The following is a 19,942-nucleotide window of genomic DNA, read 5'->3' as shown; positions in this document are numbered from 1 at the left end:
CCTTCAATTTAAGATCTATAAGTCTCCGCAGATTAGAACCTAATCAATGTGATGCAGGCCATTGGATGTTGTCTTCAGCTCATCCTTAGGTTGGTTGCCGCTCAGTTCAATTGAGCGGGAAGAGGTTTCCTGGACTTTTTAACTAATAGCTGGAAGAAGGGGGATTGCTACTATAAAAAATGGCATATATATGCATAAATTCACTAGTAAATAAATTAAAAGCAAGTTTAAATTGAACAATAAATATATTTTTCCCCATTGTAAATTTTGTAACACACAAATCTTTTTAAACTTTTAACTTTTTGCACCCATGGGTTTAATGATTAATTCGTGAACCTGAAATTTAGGAAAAGATTAGTCTCTGATAAAGTTGCTTTTGCAGTTATCTTACTTGAACATGTGGCGGGGTGCCCAGGGCGTATAATATAGCGTTGGTCACGTCCTCTGGATACAATAGGGCAAGGCCTGCTTCTCTATAGAGTCCCAAGTTTGGGACAAGCTCAGTTTCTACACCACCAGGGCTGATACTCTAGTCAAAGGAACAGAAACATATAGATCAATAAATTGACCTTACAGAATTGCATAAAAAAGATTTCAAATTTAACAAACAAACAAATATGAAGCTTTCCTAGTGAAAACTGTATTTTTCACATTTCCGCTGATTTGACTATTTAAAACTGTTTAAAGTTCGTAAAATAATAGTATTAGTTACTTTTCCCTCATTTTACTGTTACTACAGCTTATCCAAATAAAACTCAGTCGCTACTTTGTTGTGAAACTATCTAGTAAATGCTTGCATACACCTTGATTACTATAGATTTTGACTGAATTTGCAATAAGCAAAAATCTGGATTTCTTGCTGGATTCTGATGAATTCAACAGTAAACATCTACTGCTCGTGAGAAATATTATTAAGAAGAAAATAGCATGCTTACCGTTATTTTCACTTTTGTCCCAGCATTTGCAAACTCCTGACGATAGGTCTCTATCATCGCAGTAACAGCAAACTTCGAAGCAGGGTAGATGTTCATCGACCCACTGGTCATCATGGGGACCTTATGGCCAAGCTCACTATTAATAATAACGATATGGCCATCGACGTTCCGCTTTTTCATTGAATTGAATGCTTCTCGTACGCAGTAGACTACACTCATTACATTAGTCTCAATAGTATTCCTCATAATGTCTGTATTATCTGGACTCGAGAGGTCCACACCGACGGTCATAACACCGGCGTTATTGACTAGAACATCAGCTCCCCCAAAGCGGTCCTCAATCCAGGCGAAGGTCTTTTTCACGGCTTTCTCGTCAGTAACATCACATTTCTTGGGATGGTAACGACTTCGCAGGTTTTCCGGGAGAGCTTCCTGGTTTTCAAGGAGTCGTTCCTCACGACGTGCAAGAGCAACAACGGAAAATCCGTTTTGCAATAGTTTTGCAGCAGTTACGGCTCCTATTCCACAACTTGCTCCAGTTACAACCGCCACCTTATCTTGCCAACGCTCCATAGTATCTTTTCGAGCAACTAAACTTCTTTTACTAAATCACAGATCACGCAAACTCGTGGTTAACTCTAGTTGGTCTGGGGGACTAATGACTAACCTTTACAGAAAACGTAACGTTTTATAGGGCCTCAGAGAAATGCAAGTCATGGTTAGTAGGCGCAGTGATGCATATCGGCCCTTATGGATGACAAAAGCCCAAAAACCTGTTGCTCAATATTTTGAGTTTGAAACGCAAAACAAGAGTGTGTCATCACTTTAACGCAAGATGGTTAGTACGTAGATATTTAGCCTAGAAAATTCGGAGAATAATGGAATGGAAGATATTTAATTTCCGAACAAAATTATGGATTATTATGTGAAATTTTGTTTATGTCACTTTTGTAATCTTTCTGTTTCTAGCTTCCAATTGAACTAACTAAGATAACGAAAATACACTCCCTAAATACCTTGAACATTCTTATATGTAATTATTGTCTTTTCTGTTTTCCCTTACCTAAAATATATCAAGTCAGGATGGAATGATAACATTATTCTATTGAGTAGACCCGCCTAACATTGAACAGTCTATCATACAATATATTACCCCATATTTGAACAAGCTTCGAAATCTTGGAAACCTTCGGGTTCAGACGCTGATATTAATATCTAAAAGAAATATTGATGGACTCTAGCATGTTATCACTCAGAATTAAAATAGTTTGAGACATTCAAGCGGTATTGAATTTGTTACACCATTCACGAAATATACGCCATAAAAAAAAAATTTTACGGAAAGGAGCTTTATAGGCCCTGGAGAGTGGGCTTAGAGTAGTTGGATTAGCTAAGGAATCAGGACGATCAAAAAATTTCCTGAACAATTCTCGCTGCTGAGGTCTGCAGTGGAAGGCATACTCGCCAGGAATAGCGCTTTCCTCACTGGAGAGAAAACAGATATGGACTTCATTGAATCGACAACTCTGAGCTTGTTCTTAATCGTTCCGAATGCATATTATAACAAGTCAGAATACCGGAAGCTCGCGCTTCGGGTATAAAGGTTTTGTGTTCATTTTATGTAAGAAATTTCAACCCACATTTTTCTATCCTTATATAGCTACAAATCCGACATATTCCTTCATATTTTTCCAAACTACGAGACGTACATATTACAACCTAATATCTATGGGTGCTCACCCTAAACAAACAAACAGCCTATTTCCGAATACTGTACACACATAGGCACGTATATAAATTGATCGTACCCATATTTCCGATTTACTTCTTATATCTATCTGAATTAGGCACTACCCGGATTGTTCATTAGCACGCATATATTATATACCTACATACCCCTCAGGGGTCGTTAGCGATTTTTAAACGGGTTGCTTACGATACGGGGTGTGACGTCCCCGAGGTGCCCGAGTAAGTAGTTCTGCCCCCTAGCTGGCAGCATACCTGCGTCCTAGGTAGTAGCCTCAAGAAAGCTTCTCGGTGAAGAGCGAACCGCGAATGACCGGTACACGTCGGGACACACTGGGAGTCTCCGAAGCCGTCGACAACTCTCTGTCGGCGTCGACGGGGTGATGTGAGCGTAGCTCTGCCAAGGTGGTAGTTGCGACGTGTATCAGGAGCCAGTCCCTTTGGGACCCTGGTCGGGAAGTGTGCATTGAACCGGTGTTAGTAGACCGCGTTGCCCCGAGCGAGCGCTGATCCGTCCGTGAATTCCGGGATCAGCTAAGCGTAGGTCAGGCCTCAGGGAACTGGGGTAGGGGCTGTGTCCCCGAGGGTATACCCGTTCTTGACTATTGCGGCTCGCTCCCTTGCACACGATGCGCTGGTACCTTTTTCATGGAGAATATTCTGAAAATTATAAAAAAAAAACGATGAAACAACAGACAAGGAGGAAGAACTAGGTGCGTTTGGGCGGAGCACAAAAATGCGTCGTTCACCGCAGCGATCAGTGAAAGAGGCAACGAGGGCTGACATACCCGATGAGACACCGGGGCGCCCAAATAAAGAGGAAGCCTCATCAAGTGGCGCGACTGACCGTGTGGAGATGGCAACTCCATTACCTTCCAGTGCCCCTGTTTTGGAAGTAAGCTCAGTGAGAAACGCTAGTCCTAAGCAGATGGATTTGGACACAAATCGAGTGGAAGTGCATTCGACCGTCCTTGCTATAGCCGAAGAGGAAAGACTCATCAGAAAGTGCGCAGCAGTGGTGAATGAAACGTCAGCAAAGGCGTCAAAAACGGGCTGATGGAACTGGAAGAACTACTGGACCTCATTTCCTTTTATACACGCACGTGGAGAGCAGCGGAAGACGATTGTAGAGCAGAAACAGTCGCACTCCCTGCTGAGAATGCTGCTTGCGTCAAACGGACCGCAGATAGTCCTTTGCAAAGTGAACAGGGGAAAAAGCGGAAAGAGGACGACTTGCCTGAAGGAGACTTTATCGAAGTAGTCTCCAAGGCCCAAAAAAAGAAGGCGAAAAAGGATAAAAAGAAACAACGGACTCCGTCGCCAGAGACACGTCTGTCCAAAAACAAGGAGCCCGCCAACCCAAAGCCAGTAGCGGAAAAAACGAGGAAACGAAGAAGGACTAGACCGACGGCTCTGCTCATTAAGCCGACGGAAGGCAAGACATTTGCGGAAGTCCTTGGTGAAATCCGCTACAGGATGAAACCCGAGGAGAACGGAGCAGAGGTGTCTTCGATACGGAAAACGAGGAGTGGTGGAGTTCTCGTCGAACTGGGCCCAAAGACGACCAGCAAGAGCACGTTCTGCGAAGCGGTCAAGGGGCTATTGGGGGAGAAGGCTCTTGTCTCCAGCCTAGAACCCACGTGCTCTCTAGAAATACGGGGTCTTGACTGCCTCACAGAAAAGGTCGAAGTAGAAGAGGCGCTAAAGCGTGAATGTCCAGAGGTAACCAATGCCCGGGTAGGTATTACCTCTGTAAATGCTCGAGGCCAAAAGCTCGCCGTGGTGGAAGTCTTGAGCAATATGCGAGGAAACTCCTTAACAGCGGGAGAATCAAAATCGGATGGGTAGTATGCAGGGTACGAATGCGGATAGTCCCCACCAAGTGCTACAAGTGCTACTATGGACACATGTCAGCAGCTTGCAAGGGTCCGGACAGGAGGACAGCATGCCGGAGATGCGGCCAAGCGGGTCATCAAGCGAAGACTTGCAAGGAAAGCGAGAGTTGTGTTCTCTGCAGGGATCGTGGCGCGTCTGGCGAAAGCATCGTACACACTGCGGGCTCGGACGGTGTCCGATCTTCAGGGCGGAATTGGAGAGGGCTAGGGTGCGAACGCCATGATCCGCATTTTGCAAATTAACATGCACCGGAGTGCAACCGCTCACCAGTTGCTAGCACAGTTCGGTGCGGAAGTAAATGCTGATCTAGTGCTGATTAGCGAGCAATACCGAAACAAGGACCCGTCCTCATGGCATGTCGACTTATCGGGCACCGCTGCCATCTGGGTTCGGGACGACGTTCGACTTCGTGTGCTTGCCGAAGGCCGGGGGGACGGATTTGTCTGGATCCGGTGTTTAGGGATAACGGTTTTTAGCGTTTACCTGACGCCGAATGAGTCGATTCCGGACTTTCAGCGCCGGCTTGATGCTCTGGAGGACGCCGTTTCGAGCACGGGGGGCGAATCCTGGTTGGCGGTGATTTTAACGCCAGGGCTCTTGAATGGGGCATGCCTCAATCAGACTCCAGAGGTAAACGGATTCTGGAAATGGCGGCGAGAACCGGGCTCGTAATTTTAAACACCGGATCCACGCCAACGTTTCGGCGCCCAGGTTGTGAAGGAAGCATTCCCGACATCACTTTTGCGTCGGAATCTCTGGCATCATCGGTGGACGGGTGGCGAGTCCTAGAAGACTTCTCGGCAAGTGATTATCAGTACATTGCGTTCGAAGTGTTTCGCTACACCATATACTATAGCGGCCATCCAGTAAACCATCTGCTCGGAGTAGGTTTCTTACTCAACCAAAAAAAATGAAACCTGCTGTTATCGGCTTTGAAAATATAAGCGAAAGGCTATGCACTTTGCGTTTGCGAGGCAAGTTTAGAAATATAAGTCTCATAAACGTTCACGCCCCTGCAGAGGAGACTGCAGAGGCGGAGATGGATACCTCCCCTACGAGGCAGTTGAGCGAACCCTCGACGCCTGTCCCAAGTATGAAATCAAAATCATATCTGGAGATTTCAACAGTCAAGTAGGGACGGAGCTCGTATTCAGGCGATACGTCGGCTCCCATAGCTTACATAGAGATATCAATAATGCACGAAATGGTTGTTGGAAGTACCTGGTTTGCGCGGAAAGTGGTCCACAAACATAAGTGGGCCTCTCCAGACGGGACAACTATCAACCAAATTGACCGCGTGCTGATTGAACGCCGCCACCTATCAGCCTTGATGAATATCAGAACATATAAGGGGACCAATATAGACTCGGACCACTATCTACACCTAAAATCCCCTCTGACAACCAGGTGAAAGTGAATACTGAAGCCATTCACAACACATCCCTCCGCAACACTTATAAGAAGGAAATAGATGCTGCAATAACCACAGTCAACAAAGATCCTGGAGATCACTTCACAACCACGTGACGAACGTTATCATTGGTACCGCCACAAACATACTTGGCCTCAGTCGCAAGGAAAGTCGGAACGGCTGGTTTGACGATGAATATAAGCTAACCACGGAACAGAAGAACGCTGCACACCGAGTATCGTTGTATTTTCAGAGAACGCGGGCCCGCGCATAGACTTATCACGAACTCTGGCGAGCGGAGAAGCGACTTCGCAGACGGAAAAAGGAAGCCTGTGAGAACCAACAAGTCTGTGAACTAGAAAAGTACAAGGAGCAACCGTACCAGGCGCGGAGTCAGCAGGATGAAGCCTTACACACTTCGATGTTCATCCTGCGGAGACAAAGAGGGAAATTTGATTTTCGACAGAATGGACATATTGGTGCGATGGGTTGAGTATTTTGATGAACTGCTCAACAACCAAAATATCGGCGAGTTGGAGGTCCCGCCAACTGAAGACGAAGAACCAAGCATACAAGAAACAGTTCATGCAATTCATCGGCTTAAAAACCATAAGTCGCCAGGAGCCGATGGAATTACAGCCGAATTGGATAAGTATGGAGGCGACCAGTAACACCAAGTGGTTCATCAACTTGTGCTCAAGGTATGGGACAGCAAATCAATGCCTGACGATTGGCAAAGAGGCATTATCTCTCCCAGACATAAAAAGGGAGATTTCACACTGTGCAGCAATTACAGAGGTATCACGTTGCTGAGTACCATATTCTCGTCTATCTTGCTACCAAAGAGGCTTCACTCCAAGCAAATCAACAACAGATCAGATTTTTCCTCTGTGGTAAGCGATGGAAAAACTGTTGGAATAAGGACATCAGTTGCACCATCTTTTCATCGACCTATGACAGCGTAGGCAAGGTAAAACTGTACGCGGCCATGAGAGAATTCGGTATCCCGACGAAACTAATAAGACTGACTAAGCTGACCCTGACCAATGTGCGAGGCCAAATAAAAGCAGCAGGATGACTCTCGAGACCATTCAACATAAACAACGATTCGTGTGCCAATGTAAATGCGAGAGGCGCCATCCTCTTCAAGTCCATCCAACTCGACATCATGGGAGGAACAACCTTCATCCAGATCAAGCAGATGGCCCGAGATATTGGGATGCGTATTCATGAAGGCAAGACGAAGTACATGGTCGCAACGCCAGCATCAAAACCAGAAGAATGAGCAACATCGAATCGCACTGATCAAACGAAAACAATGAAGATAGGAAACTACAACTTTAAGCCCGTTGACAATTTCAAAATCACAACCGATAACAGCTATGACGATGAAATTCCCGCACGGTTGCTGGCAGCCAACAGAGCCTATTTCAGCTTGCAAAAACTATTTCGCTCGAAACGTCTCACCATAGGGTCAAAGCTCTCACTGTACAAGACAATGATCTTGCCAGTCCTCATGTATTCCTCGGAGGCTTGGGTTCTTAGCAAGAATCATTGCGAACTCTTGGCCGCATTCAAGAGAAGAATCCTCCGAAGAATTTTTGGCCCCCTACATGAGGATGGACGATTCCGTAGCCTACATAACGGCGAAGTCTATGAGCGATACCACGGCTGTCTGCTTGTGGATAAAATCCGGCTCAACAGCTTACGGTGGGCCGGTTACTTAATCCATATGTAGGAGGATGATCCCGCCCGGAAAGTCTATAAGAGCAATATCTATGGTAAAAAAAGAAGACGAAGCAGACACTGCCTGAGATAGAGCGATGGCGTAGGTCAGGACGCCAGACAGCTTTTAGGGATATCGAATTGGTGGGCCTCGGCGCAAAACCGGGATGAGTTCCTTATTAAGGCGGGCATAGATCGGATACCGGTTGTTGCGCCGTTGGTGATAATGATGATCCCAAGAACCATCTTCGTGTCTGTTGTACTTGATCGCAGATATGCGATTTCAGCATCCACTTTAAACATCGCAGGAATGTGGAGAGCAGCGCATCTTTTAGATTGTGGCGCGGCAGGATTCGCAGCATTCGAAATTTATTTCGAATGTTGCGAGTGCGAGCGAATAGATGATGTGGCGCGGCAGGATTCGCAGCATTCGAAATTTATTTCGAATGTTGCGAGTGCGAGCGAATAGATGGCGCGGATCTATCCACTTTGCGTAGCACGCCACGGGAGTGGAGGATCGGCGAGAAAAGTGTGCCATGAGTTAGGGGCAGAAAAGAAACAGATGAAGCGGGACTTCTTCTTCTGCCTCTAACGTTTTTTGGAAATGAGGTATCCAACCGTGGCTCTGAACTCGTGACTTAAAATTAAAAATATCGTTTGTAATTTTTCTCTCTTAGAGATTTGAATGCAGTTTTAGTACGACTACCCACTACAATGTCAATTAACAAAGTGTTTAATTAATAAAGTTAAATTCAAAAATAAAATTGGATAAATACTTAAAGATCACCAAATTGGGTATGAGTTCCTTTCGGGATTTCTAGGTGCTTTGTCGAAGACTGTGTGGGTCATTGTTTGGATGAGGAGGTCACTAATGTTATGTCCGGCATGTGGCTCGTGATGACTTTTGCGGATGGTTTGCATTCTACACCTGTCTAATGTAAATTTCAACCGAAACTTTTGCTAGGAGCTGACCTTACACTCAAAATCTTAGGCTGCGCAAAACAGACTAAGATTGGTTTCAGGATCATTTTTTGAGCACAGAACTTGCAATTAGATTGGTCACTTTGCAATTTAAGAGTTGTGTTCCTTAAGTGCGTGACAACGTAATGTAACAGGCGTTAACCTGAACCTCGAAGGAGATCACCATCTAATGGTCGCTTATCTTCGCTTTCATGTTGCGTTCGCACTTCTAGCAGAGTTAGAGAGCTGCAATACTCCAAGTTCAACATCGACCACTTGTATGATCCAGTTGTCGCTCAACAATGTGAGAGCTATCTTCCTAGTAACCTAGCCTAAGAATATCGATGAGTATTGAGCATCAAAAAGGCCTTTTTCTAAGGTACTGCTTAGGTCGTTAACCATACCCCGAAGGATGACTGCAGAATCATTAAAACGAATCAATGAACCGAAGAGGAAGGACGGCCTCGGTGAGTGATGGCGGTCGTTTCGCGTGATCGATACGGCGTAAAATCTAGGGATGAAATGATCCTCCAACCAGAAAAGAAATCATCTTAGCCATCTGTGCACACAAATGGATTAAGGGTGTGGCGCGGCAGGATCTGCAGCATTCGAAATTTATTTCGAATGCTGCGGATGCGGACGGGTAGATGGCGCGTAACTCCCCACTCACTCATTTTAGAACTCGCCACGGGAGTGGAGGATTAGCGGTGAGAAAGTGCCGTTGGTTGGGACAGAAAAGACCGCATGGAAATAAGCCGATCTCTTCTGTCTCCAACCGTTGTGGGTAACAGTCTTAAGTCGCAACGAGAATCAATTCGTGTACTTTAAACGCGCAAAATACATTTTCTGTGCCTATTGGAAAACGGACAATAAACAAATTAGAATTAACGTACATATACTTTGTATCGACTTGTTTATTTAATAAACGCGCACATAATTTCACTTGTTTACGGTGGTGTTATAATGAGAATAAAATCGATTCAGACCGAAAGAAAAACAGGAACAAAATTGTAAACTGAGGATTGACGTGTTAACTAAAAGGGCTCTGAGCTCGACGGTCTTCCTGTTGATCGTTGCACCTGCAGCTTCCGCAGATCTGTTACTATCACTCGTACGGAAATCCTTGTCATACGGGACCTTTCCCAGAGAATGGAAGACGGGGATGATCATTCAGTTTGCAAAGAAGGGAACTCGTTTCGAGTGTGACAATTGCGTGCTTTCTGCCATCATAAAGACAAGAAACGCATCAATGGACACCTCGAAAACTCGATTGACAGAGGCGGAAAGGTGGTTCCCGCTCTCCATCCTCCTGCATTCACTATATCAACGCTATACGATTTCGCATTCTATGCAGGAGGCGAAAATAAAAGGTATTATCAGAGCAACATATAACAGCGCAAAATGTCAGGCGCTGCAACGAGGTAAAATCTCAGAGGCCGAGAGCCAGGTCCGTCAGGGTTGCATCTTCTCACTGATTTTGATTCTTCTTTTTATCGATGACATTCTTCATGCTGCCTTGTTCGTGGGACGTGGAGAAGTTCAATAAACCGTGACATCTCCCTCAAATATCTTAAGTGCGCTCATGGCATCTATTTCTATCTATCTCTCTCACGGGGCTACGGCCCTTGGCCAAATGGCTCTGGATTTGGATTGAGAAACACCAACAAAATCAACGTTCTCAGGCTGGGGGGTCATCGCACCCTCCTTATCTACATTAATGGGCTATGCATCGAAGATTTGGTCATCTCGGCAAGCCCGGGGGGGAGCTGAAGAGCAGTTTTGCGAACCCCGAACGAAAGCGCGTAGGCATAGTTGACGCTCTATACCTAGTGGTTGCAAATGACAACTGAACTGGCCTTTTATTGTGAAGACAGAAGACAAATTTGTAAATTTCCATTTAATAAAAATCAACCATTTGCTTGCTGGTCAATTTCGATTTGAATAGATTAAGCAGAAGTAATGAATTTTTGAACGCATATAACTTCCGAAAATTCGCATTATTTTTCTGCGAAGGACTATGAAAGTTAACCGTGAGGGGTATTTTCCCCAGCAATTTAATTTTGGGGACATTACAGCTCGTATTTTGGGTAAACGTAAACATTTTTCTGTTGAATATAGCTTGATATTCGTATTTGATTAATTTGTAATTTTGTCTAATCTGCAACAAATCAATAAATGGAGGCGAGCGTTTGCAGAACAGTTAGTGACAACGTTATTGGGAAGGAATAATTTCCCCAGATTAAATAAAATCATTAGTGGAAGTAACGATTTAAGCTAAGAAATAGAGAGGACCTAATAAAAGTATTCCTTCATTGCCTGATGTACATGGTGGGAAAGGAAAAAAGAAGAATGCTTGTCCTTGAATTCTGGTCCGAAAAAAATATAGTTGGAGCTAAGCTTGCGCGCTAAGAGTACTTTAAAGCGATCTGTACTATAACGGGATGCACTTAATGTACACTGATGTATGTAATATAACCCACGAAATCTTATCAGCCCCCAGCATAGATAACACTTTGACAATCAACATTAGCTCGTTAAAAAGCTCAAGGGTTTGGAATGCTACGAGTGAAGTTTGGAGAAGTTAGTATCTCGGTTCCCCGTCATCCCTCGCAGAAATATGGTAGATAAATATTTGTTAAGTCATGCAATTATGAAATATATCATATAATTGCCCCGAATTTCAACAAAAATCAGCAAAATCCGTTCAACATCTAACATATTCGCATCTAGATTATTTAAGCAGTTTTCAATGGAAAGGTGGCAAAATCGAGTAGCAGTGGTAACAGGTGCCAGCTCCGGAATTGGAGCTACTGTTGCAGCAGACCTTGTGAAAGCTGGGCTTGTGGTGATTGCTTTGGCACGCCGGGAAAGCAAACTTCGCGAAAATAAAAATGCATTGCCCGCTGATGTGCAATCACGATATCATCCGGTTCGGTGTGATGTCACCAACGAGGAGGAAGTTAAGAAGGTCTTCTCGTGGGTCGAGAAGCTTTTCGGTGGAACCGATATCTTGGTCAACAATGCAGGAGTATTTCATTATGGGACGAATCTAGTTGACTCTAGCAATTCGGACGCGATTTGCAAAACCTTGGATACAAATGTTAAGGCTCTGGCGTTTTGCGTTCGTGAAGCTTTCAATTCAATGAAGAACCGAAAATTCGACGGTCATGTGATACTTGTTAACAGCGTCGCTGGACATACCACTGAACGGATCCCGGGAACAAACATGTATATGCCGTCTAAGCATGCTGTAACTGCCTTGGCTCAAACGTATCGTCACGAATTCGCACAAGCTGGTACAAAGGTGAAAATAACGGTGAGTTTCACTATACTGTTTATCTAGTAGTTTGAAAGTGTTTTTAAAATAATATGGTCGTTCCGACGGATTTTATTGAACTTCAGCCTTTATCTATTGTTGATCGTTGTTATTAATTGCACCTTCCAGAACTTTTGGAAAGTTAATTCACAGAAGTCTAGACTAACGTTTAGATAAAACCTTTGTTTAGGGTTCTGTGAGTGTTGCAGATATTGAACTCGATTTTTCGGTAAATGCCCTTGGATGTTTGGGGGGGGGGGGGGGGGTTGGGGGCAGTAGTACAAGTTTTATGGACATTCTTGAATGAATGGGAATGTGGAGGAGAAAGTCATATATTCAAGCGACACTGAGACGATTCTCTATGTAAAATTTACAAGGCTTCAACGGGCAGTAGATCACAAGCGGTATTTAGAAAATCCTTGAGTGCTTTATAGATTGATACAAACCAACCTCCACCGATATGGAGTTACATCGATTGTGCTAAAATTGTAGGTACCTTGGATGGTATTGACATGTAATTCGTGTTGACGAAAACCCACTTTCTATGATTGAAGATTAAAGTCAATGGGAATGACCAAACAACGATAGCTTGAAATCCTAGGCGGTAATTTGAGAGCCTCTTGGCTCTAAACGGCACAAATGCTGAAAAAGAAGTTGGCTTTAGATGGAAAACAGCGAAAATCCAGAATAATTGCGGATGATTCTATGTCTGGGATGTGCATTGATGCAATTGAACTACTAACGCGAGACTCTACCTTCTGCTCGAAGCTCTCGTGGGGCTAGACTTGGGACCTGTAAACGTATTCACTTTTCAAGGGACATGCTCGAACTCATTTGACATATTAAGTATCACATATGTGAGGAGAATAGGCTGGTTTGCCAATAAGCACATTTACCATCAATCATTTCTCCTTCAAATTGCATTTTCGACCGTATGCCTCCCCTCGGATGTGAAACTGGAAATCAGGGTAGGTGAGTGCACATGTTTGTAGAGATATGCGTGGCCTTCATCCTCTTTGTAGAGATAATATTACCATAGGTGGCCCTGCTCCTTGTGAAGCTGCTTCAGAAAAGCACAAATCATATGACGTATAATGGGAACATACAAAGTTTCCATTTCGAGGCGGCTCACTTTTAAAACCGCACAGAGAAGGTATTAAAGCATTTTGGGCATACATGGCAGAAGGAGTTTTCATTTTTTGCTGGAGAAGCCAGAAACTAGTTTTCGTGCAGATTCTCAAAATTGGGAGCCTATTATCATATCGTATCACTCCATTTCCCCTTTTAGGTACGATAAGATAAATGCTGGAAAGGTTCGTTGATAACAGAATTCTCCTTATCATAAAACACAGTAACGGACTATAGGATTCACAGTTTCGTTTTCACGAAGCTCACTCAACGATGGACGTTATAAAGATCGCTCGTAACGCGATGTCTTTTAATAAATGTAGTAAAGTTGAACAGCAAGAATATGTTCAATTGAAAACCGCAAAAAAGAAATATTATTTACAGTTTATAGTTCTAGATAATTTTCAAGATTTTACTTCGAAATTTCTTTTCCCAAAGTTGCTAGCATTTTCAATGAAATAACTTCAGTAGGAGGTTACTTCCTAGAATTGAACAGGGTTCACCAATTCCATTTAAGAAATGGAACTGACACAGTAATGGAGTCCGCTAGATAGTACGTTGTACCTTTTTGTGGTTGGAGATTTTCCCCTTGATTTAACTTGAAACAAAAGCCTACGTATGGACCGATTCGCACTACAAAATACTACTAAAAGCTAGAATTTGCTAAGATTTGAATTCGGGAAATGTAATAAGATGTCAATTTGGAAAGAAACTTGAAATCTTTAAAGGTTAAAGAAAATGAAATTTCATCAGGGACTAATCTCCGCGCTTCAGCTCATTACACGTCTTCCCAAGACGGCTGGGCTTTTCTTCTACAATCGTCGCCTCTCCTTAATTTGTGATCTATCCACTGCCACTTCCACCTTACGATCATATCAGGTACGTGTGTCATTTCTACGCGCCGATCAAGTTCTTTATTTGTAATAGTGTCAGGCCAGTGTACGTTATCATGTAAACAGAAAATTCGAAACAATAAATAGCGTTGATTCTTTCCTATTTGTGTAGGTTTCTGGCAGCCGCATATGTTGAAATCGCTGAACCCAATATTTTAATTTAACCAATCTGTAAATAAACTGATCGTTGTGGTTGGTTTCATAAACAGATACAGTTGTTGTTAACTTCATAGTGGTTCCAACACATCTACGGCCTATCTACACCGTTTTACCGAAATGTGCTTCAACTCTCACCAGGTTTTTCTGAGAAGTTTAAACCTTTTCTCTACTGTTTTACAACACATGCTTCTAGGGCAACACATGCTTCTTGCATGGGCATCGGAATTTCGTGGTGTAGCTAACATTGCAATTTTCACCCTTTCTTCAAGTTTGAATTCTAGTCAACGTTTCCCATGACATGGCTCATATGCAGACGTAGTTTGTGCGTTTATTTGTGCTGGGCCATTTTTTGAACGATGGCTTGGATTTTTCGAGTAACAACGCCAACCGATATGCAAAGTGACGAGATGGCCAGTACGTAAAAATCCAGAACGGTTTGTCTCTGTCGATCTAGTTTTCCTGGGCGTCTTGCCTTTGTGACGGCAGGGAGCAGGAATACCCCTGCCACCTTCAACATGGGTGCCTTCTTTGGGGTTTTACCGATCATCCTCTTCTTCGCTCATTTCAAGTGCCGCAGGCTTGCCTCTCTTGAATTTATTGATGGCCGAGTAGATTTCAAAGCTACTGGTAGTTTTGTACTGATGAAGGGAGTAAGTTGCTTCCGAAATATATATATACACAATAAAATAAAATTGTAGTTTGGAGTAAGCTGACTGAACTTAGATGTTATCTTTGCTGTCATTATCGACAACTACCGCCGCAATATGAAGAGCCCTAATGTTAGGTGGTGCTATATTACTGGTTGGTGGGTAATGCGATGATGCTTGGTAATGCCTTGATGGTTGGTAATGCTTGGTAATGCGGTGATGGTTCGTGATGCGATAATGTTAGGTGATGTTGTAATGTTTGGATCGCGCTCGGTAATGATAATGCAATATCATGCTCTAGGGTGATATCACCTTTGTAACATTACATACATCACCGACCCATCTCTAAGTTGAATCTTACTCATCATGGATGTTAGTCTTGCTTCAACTGGTATGATCTTATAATTTGCGCAGCATAAGGTGTTATAACAATGAAACCGAAGTGTGAAGGTACTGCAGTGATTCACCCGGGCAGCACACCAAATTAGCGCAACACAACTTATCAATCATGAAAAATTCACTTAAAAAGAAATGTAGATGAAATGGAGGGAGGTCCGACTGCGTTGACGAATGGCAAAATGAATTGAATATAGTACTCCTCTATATTTTCTTAAGTGTTCTATGTTAAGTAGAGCGTACTCCGCATATGCAGGTTCGTTGTTGGAAAAACGTTGGAAATAATGGAATATCCACGTTGTCTGGAACAATAATAATTAGTAGCGATAGTTACTTGGACTTTGACAACGTCACAACCAAGGATATAAGTTCGTACTTCCACTCCAATCAACTTACTTCCGTACTTCCTATCTCCAATCAACTTCACCTCTCAAACAACCTTGCACTACTGGGTCACCTCCTGAAAGCTAAAGGATGCGCGAGAGAAAAACGAGCCGATCATTAAATTTATTATGTTTTACTTTTCAAACTAAAAAATTTATTGTTAACATATTTTTAGAACAAACATAAAGTAAACCACCTTAGGCAGCAAGACTAAAGTTAAAGTAAAGTTTTTTAAAAACAAAATTGGGCAGGCTGTGGCCTCTCGCACTTCGTGGCTTTTATCTTAGTATTGACATTGGGGCTCAAGTGGGGGGTTCGGGGGTGAGTTTCGCTTCGGTCGTAGTGCTGCTGAATTTTTCGCTCCGGTCACGTTTCCGCTCGTTGTGAGGCACGGAGGTTTCTTCCCTGGACTCCTCGTAAATTTAGCTTATGCTCAGGATAACGCAACTAAAGAGGCACGGCCCAACTGAAAATGGAGGGCAACAAGCAGACAACAAAGAAATTTGTTGCATGCTTTAAACTTCATAAAAGAGTGAACTGAGAATACATAAAGACCCGGTGTCAATTTGAATGAAACATGCAAATGACATTGAATTGAACACATCCTGCAAAGATTAGGAAGCAACACAACTAGGCAGGCCCTAAACTAGCAGCAGAGGAAAGAGGATAGTCGGCGAGTCTAGCGCTATATGAAAAGAGTTCTGATGAGCGTGAAAGTGATGAAAAATTCCCACGATAGTGTGTAGCAGGACCAGTTGGATAAACGCTGTGAAGATTAGATGCTCAGATGAGGAGCGAATTCAAGGTATTTAAGGTAAGCCCAATTTTCAATCAATAATCACTGGTTTCGCGCAGGTGTTCATTTTCGATTGAAAATATAATGCTTGTCCATAGAAGGTAGACTGTTCGATATAAAAATTACTGGTACTGACGGACGCTAACTCCCGCGGATACCTATGTAAATAGTGGGCTTACCAACATTTTGTCAAAAGCTGTGATGGGAAAATTGAAAATAATAGGCGCTCCTTTGTTGTGCTATCTTTATTTCTTGTTTTCTGTTGCAAGTTTGTTTGAACCATGAACGTTGATGCTTTACACATGAATCTTAAGAAATAATTTGAAAATATTGTTTTCAACAATTTGCAAACCTAATTGTCACCTACTGTCCTTTTGTGGGGCACAATACGCCGTCATTTTTTTACGAATGCCATAATCGTAATCAGACATAAAATGAAACTTCATCATCCATTGAATAATTTCAGAGTATCAGTCCGGGTGCTGTCAGAACGGAGATCCTTCCTGAGGAGTTGCTCAAAATCCCTGGATTTCCCATTTTGGAGGCTGAAGACATTTCAAACGCTATACTGTACACAATCGCTACTCCACCCAATGTTCAAGTAAGTACAAATCTGTCACAAAATCAGCCTAACAATCTAATTTTCCTTTAATATTTCAGATTTTTGAACTGACAATTGAGCCGGTGGGTGCGAGCATGCCAAATGTCCAACAGAAAAATTAATTTGCTTTTTAGCCAATAAGATGAAAGCTAATCAGAGATAAAATTAAACAATCCTTTTTCCCACTAAAGTGATTTTTATTCACTAAATGGTGATTTATTTAAAGTGTATGAATACCTGTATTCTGTTTATTATCTCATATATTTAATTAAAATATAATGTACATCAGAATAATGACCAACCAATGATGAACCAGTGGAGAACCTCGTACCAATGACTAGGGGATGTCAAGCGAGTTGTCAGCCCTTGATGCTGAATGGCTGTAGTGCATTAGTAGTTGAAAATTATGCCTGCTATGGTATCATATGATGCAAAATATAACTAAAAAGATAAGTTTAAATTCAAACGGAACTAATCTTTGAGGAGATTACTGAATGAATGAAGGCGGTGACTTTAGCTAGATGAGAATTGCTACGTTACTCGCAGGCGAAAAAACGGAAAAAACATAAACACAACATTATTATTAATAAATATAAACTTCACAATTTAGAAGATACTAAGCCTAACTTAGATGCAATGGTTGAGTATCACGACAAAATGCAAGGTATAGACACCCGCGCGTTGTACTTTCCTGAGAAGATGGTCCAACTTTTAGTGATCAGGCAGGTGCGCTAATTATGTGTGCCGATCTGTTCTTAATTGTTGAGGCTTCATTTTCTCAGGAAGGCACACGTCTTAGCAGTATCCTTAGCCGCACTGGTCATTTGCAGCAGGTTGAGAAACAGAAAACTCCGCAATGTTATCTAAATATCATGCTGGTCTACAGTCCAGGTAAGGGAGGAGCGTTTGAAGCAAAGTTTGTAGTACAATCTTCAGTAAGAAGAACCACTGATCGGGAAAAGTGAAAAAAGTGTAAAGGTTGACGTCCAGTATATTTGGGATAACTTCCCCATTAAAGTCAAGGTTGGGTGTTCGAGAAAATGGCTCTACAATTCATCATCCTCCAAAAAACCAACCATCATGTATAGAAACAAGATGAACAGCCTCACAAAGGTTTGATACCACAAAAACGACCGCGAAGATGAGTAAATTACTTCGCTCTTGGATTCTGTAATATAATGTACATACACACCCTAACTGAAGAAAAAGATGACGAAATCAAAGAACAGAGTAAGATTATTCGACCTATTGCCTACAAATGACGATAAGATATTGGTCGGAGATTTGAACGGCAAGACACATCGAAAATGAGCGGAAGGCAAAGTCTCCATGATATATCAACGGCCAAGCATCATTGACATTGCGAGTAGCAGAAATTTAATTATAAAATCTACATCGACAATCGACAGATGACATTACCTTCAACCAGATAGACCATGTTCTTATCACCAAACATCATCTAGCATTCTTAACGTGGGATCAAATTCGAGGAACAAACTATAACTGCCATAACTAAATGGTAAAAAGCGTCTACAGGTGCCAAACTTGAGGTGCGAAAGCTAACAAGTCATTTAATTGAGGAAGAATACAAGCAGAACGGGAAGAACGATTAGGTCCTATTCACCAAAGTCTCAGATGACACCTGATATGACGTAAAACGTCCTATAAGCAGCAGAAGACGTGGTTGGATCTAAATCATGGCGGTAGAACAATAATTGGTTTAAGGATGAATGAATGAAGGAAGGCTTAAAACCAGAAGGGGCCCTTAAGGGGGGCATCCCGTGTGTCGGGTTGGAGAAATCGACTTTTTTTGCATGAATTGTATCTATATATAGTGGAGAATATGTGGGCAAAGGGATTTTCCGATATTCCGAGTCGTTCAGAAATTACAGTGTTAAACAGGTAAGGAGTTTGCAGCCGCGGGTAGAGTACTCGATGAGAAAGAGCATCGAATCTTTTTTTACCTGTTAGTTTTTTGCCTGAGCCTTATAAATTCGAATACAGGTATAAATCTAAAAAGATGGAAAACCAATCAATTGTCTAAACTTATTTGCTGTTTGGAATAAAAAGGATAATCCAGTCTAGAGTGAGCACTGAAAGGCTTTCAAGCTATACTCAGTTACATTTTGTTGTAAGTATTGTGCTGTTTGTATATTCAGTGATTTTTTTAAATGGATCGTTCGAAGGGAGATCGCTTTAACGTTCAATGTCATGCTCGCACTAAAAACCGAGCATTTCATGGGAATCGATACTTATCAGAGAAGAAAAAGGACTTCGCATCAACATCTGCAAAGAAACTTTTACAAAGCATGAACATGGATGTTCCAATTGCGACAAGTTTTGTATATTGGATTTTGCTGGAGTTTTCTCCGGTATTTCTGCAAATTTTTGCAAATAATAAAATATACGTAGTAGTAGAAAAGGAATGCGTAGGACATGTCGAGAAAAGAATGGGAACGCGGGTTAGAAATGCAAAGAAGAATAACAAAGGCATTGGTGGAAAAGGGGCTGGAAAACTTACTGAAAAGGTTATTAACGACCTCACTACATTAGTTTGGTTAGCTATGCGTGTTCGATAGAAGGAATGAAGCAAGAAATTTGGGCAACTTTCTTCCATAAATGTTCTACAGAAGAAAATGCTCAGCATCAAAATTGTCCAGCAGGCGAGGAAAGTTGGTGCAAATGGCGCAAAGCGGAAGCTAAAGGAGAACTGGATAGTTTCCATCACGAGAAGGCACCTTTGACTGAAGAAGTTGAAACAGTCATCAAACCAATCTACGAAGATTTGTCACGAGATGATCTCTTGAACAGATGTTTAGGAGCAAAGACCCAAAATAACAATGAGTCGTTAAATGCATTGACCTGGACTTTCACTCCTAAACACCTTCATTCTGGGGCCAAGATCGTAGAAATAGCCACTTCTCTGGCTGTAATTATTTTCAATGAAGG

The 19,942-nt window shown here is 42.4% G+C and overlaps 2 protein-coding genes across 2 annotated transcripts; one reads left to right on the top strand and one right to left on the bottom strand.

Annotated features, from left to right (window-relative positions):
• Nucleotides 1–226: 226 nt before the first annotated feature.
• On the bottom strand, nucleotides 227–1,606 carry LOC119659165 (farnesol dehydrogenase-like). Its single transcript, XM_038067121.1, has 3 exons — nucleotides 936–1,606; nucleotides 392–529; nucleotides 227–336 (listed from the first exon to the last, which is right to left on the bottom strand). Exons 1-3 carry the CDS (start codon nucleotides 1,506–1,508, stop codon nucleotides 295–297), a joined length of 753 nt encoding a protein of 250 aa, XP_037923049.1. The 5' UTR covers nucleotides 1,509–1,606; the 3' UTR covers nucleotides 227–294.
• A 9,628-nt stretch (nucleotides 1,607–11,234) lies between these two features.
• LOC119659252 (farnesol dehydrogenase-like) lies at nucleotides 11,235–17,183 on the top strand. Its single transcript, XM_038067243.1, has 3 exons — nucleotides 11,235–11,989; nucleotides 16,859–16,993; nucleotides 17,053–17,183. The coding sequence occupies exons 1-3, from the start codon at nucleotides 11,423–11,425 to the stop codon at nucleotides 17,113–17,115; spliced, it is 765 nt and encodes a 254-aa protein (XP_037923171.1). The 5' UTR covers nucleotides 11,235–11,422; the 3' UTR covers nucleotides 17,116–17,183.
• The last annotated feature ends 2,759 nt before the right edge of the window (nucleotides 17,184–19,942 follow it).

This window comes from Hermetia illucens, chromosome 1 (genome assembly GCF_905115235.1).
Source record: "Hermetia illucens chromosome 1, iHerIll2.2.curated.20191125, whole genome shotgun sequence".
Lineage (NCBI taxonomy): Eukaryota > Metazoa > Arthropoda > Insecta > Diptera > Stratiomyidae > Hermetia > Hermetia illucens.
The sequence above is the reverse complement of the archived record's forward strand: the minus strand, read 5'-3'. Positions and strand labels throughout refer to the sequence as shown.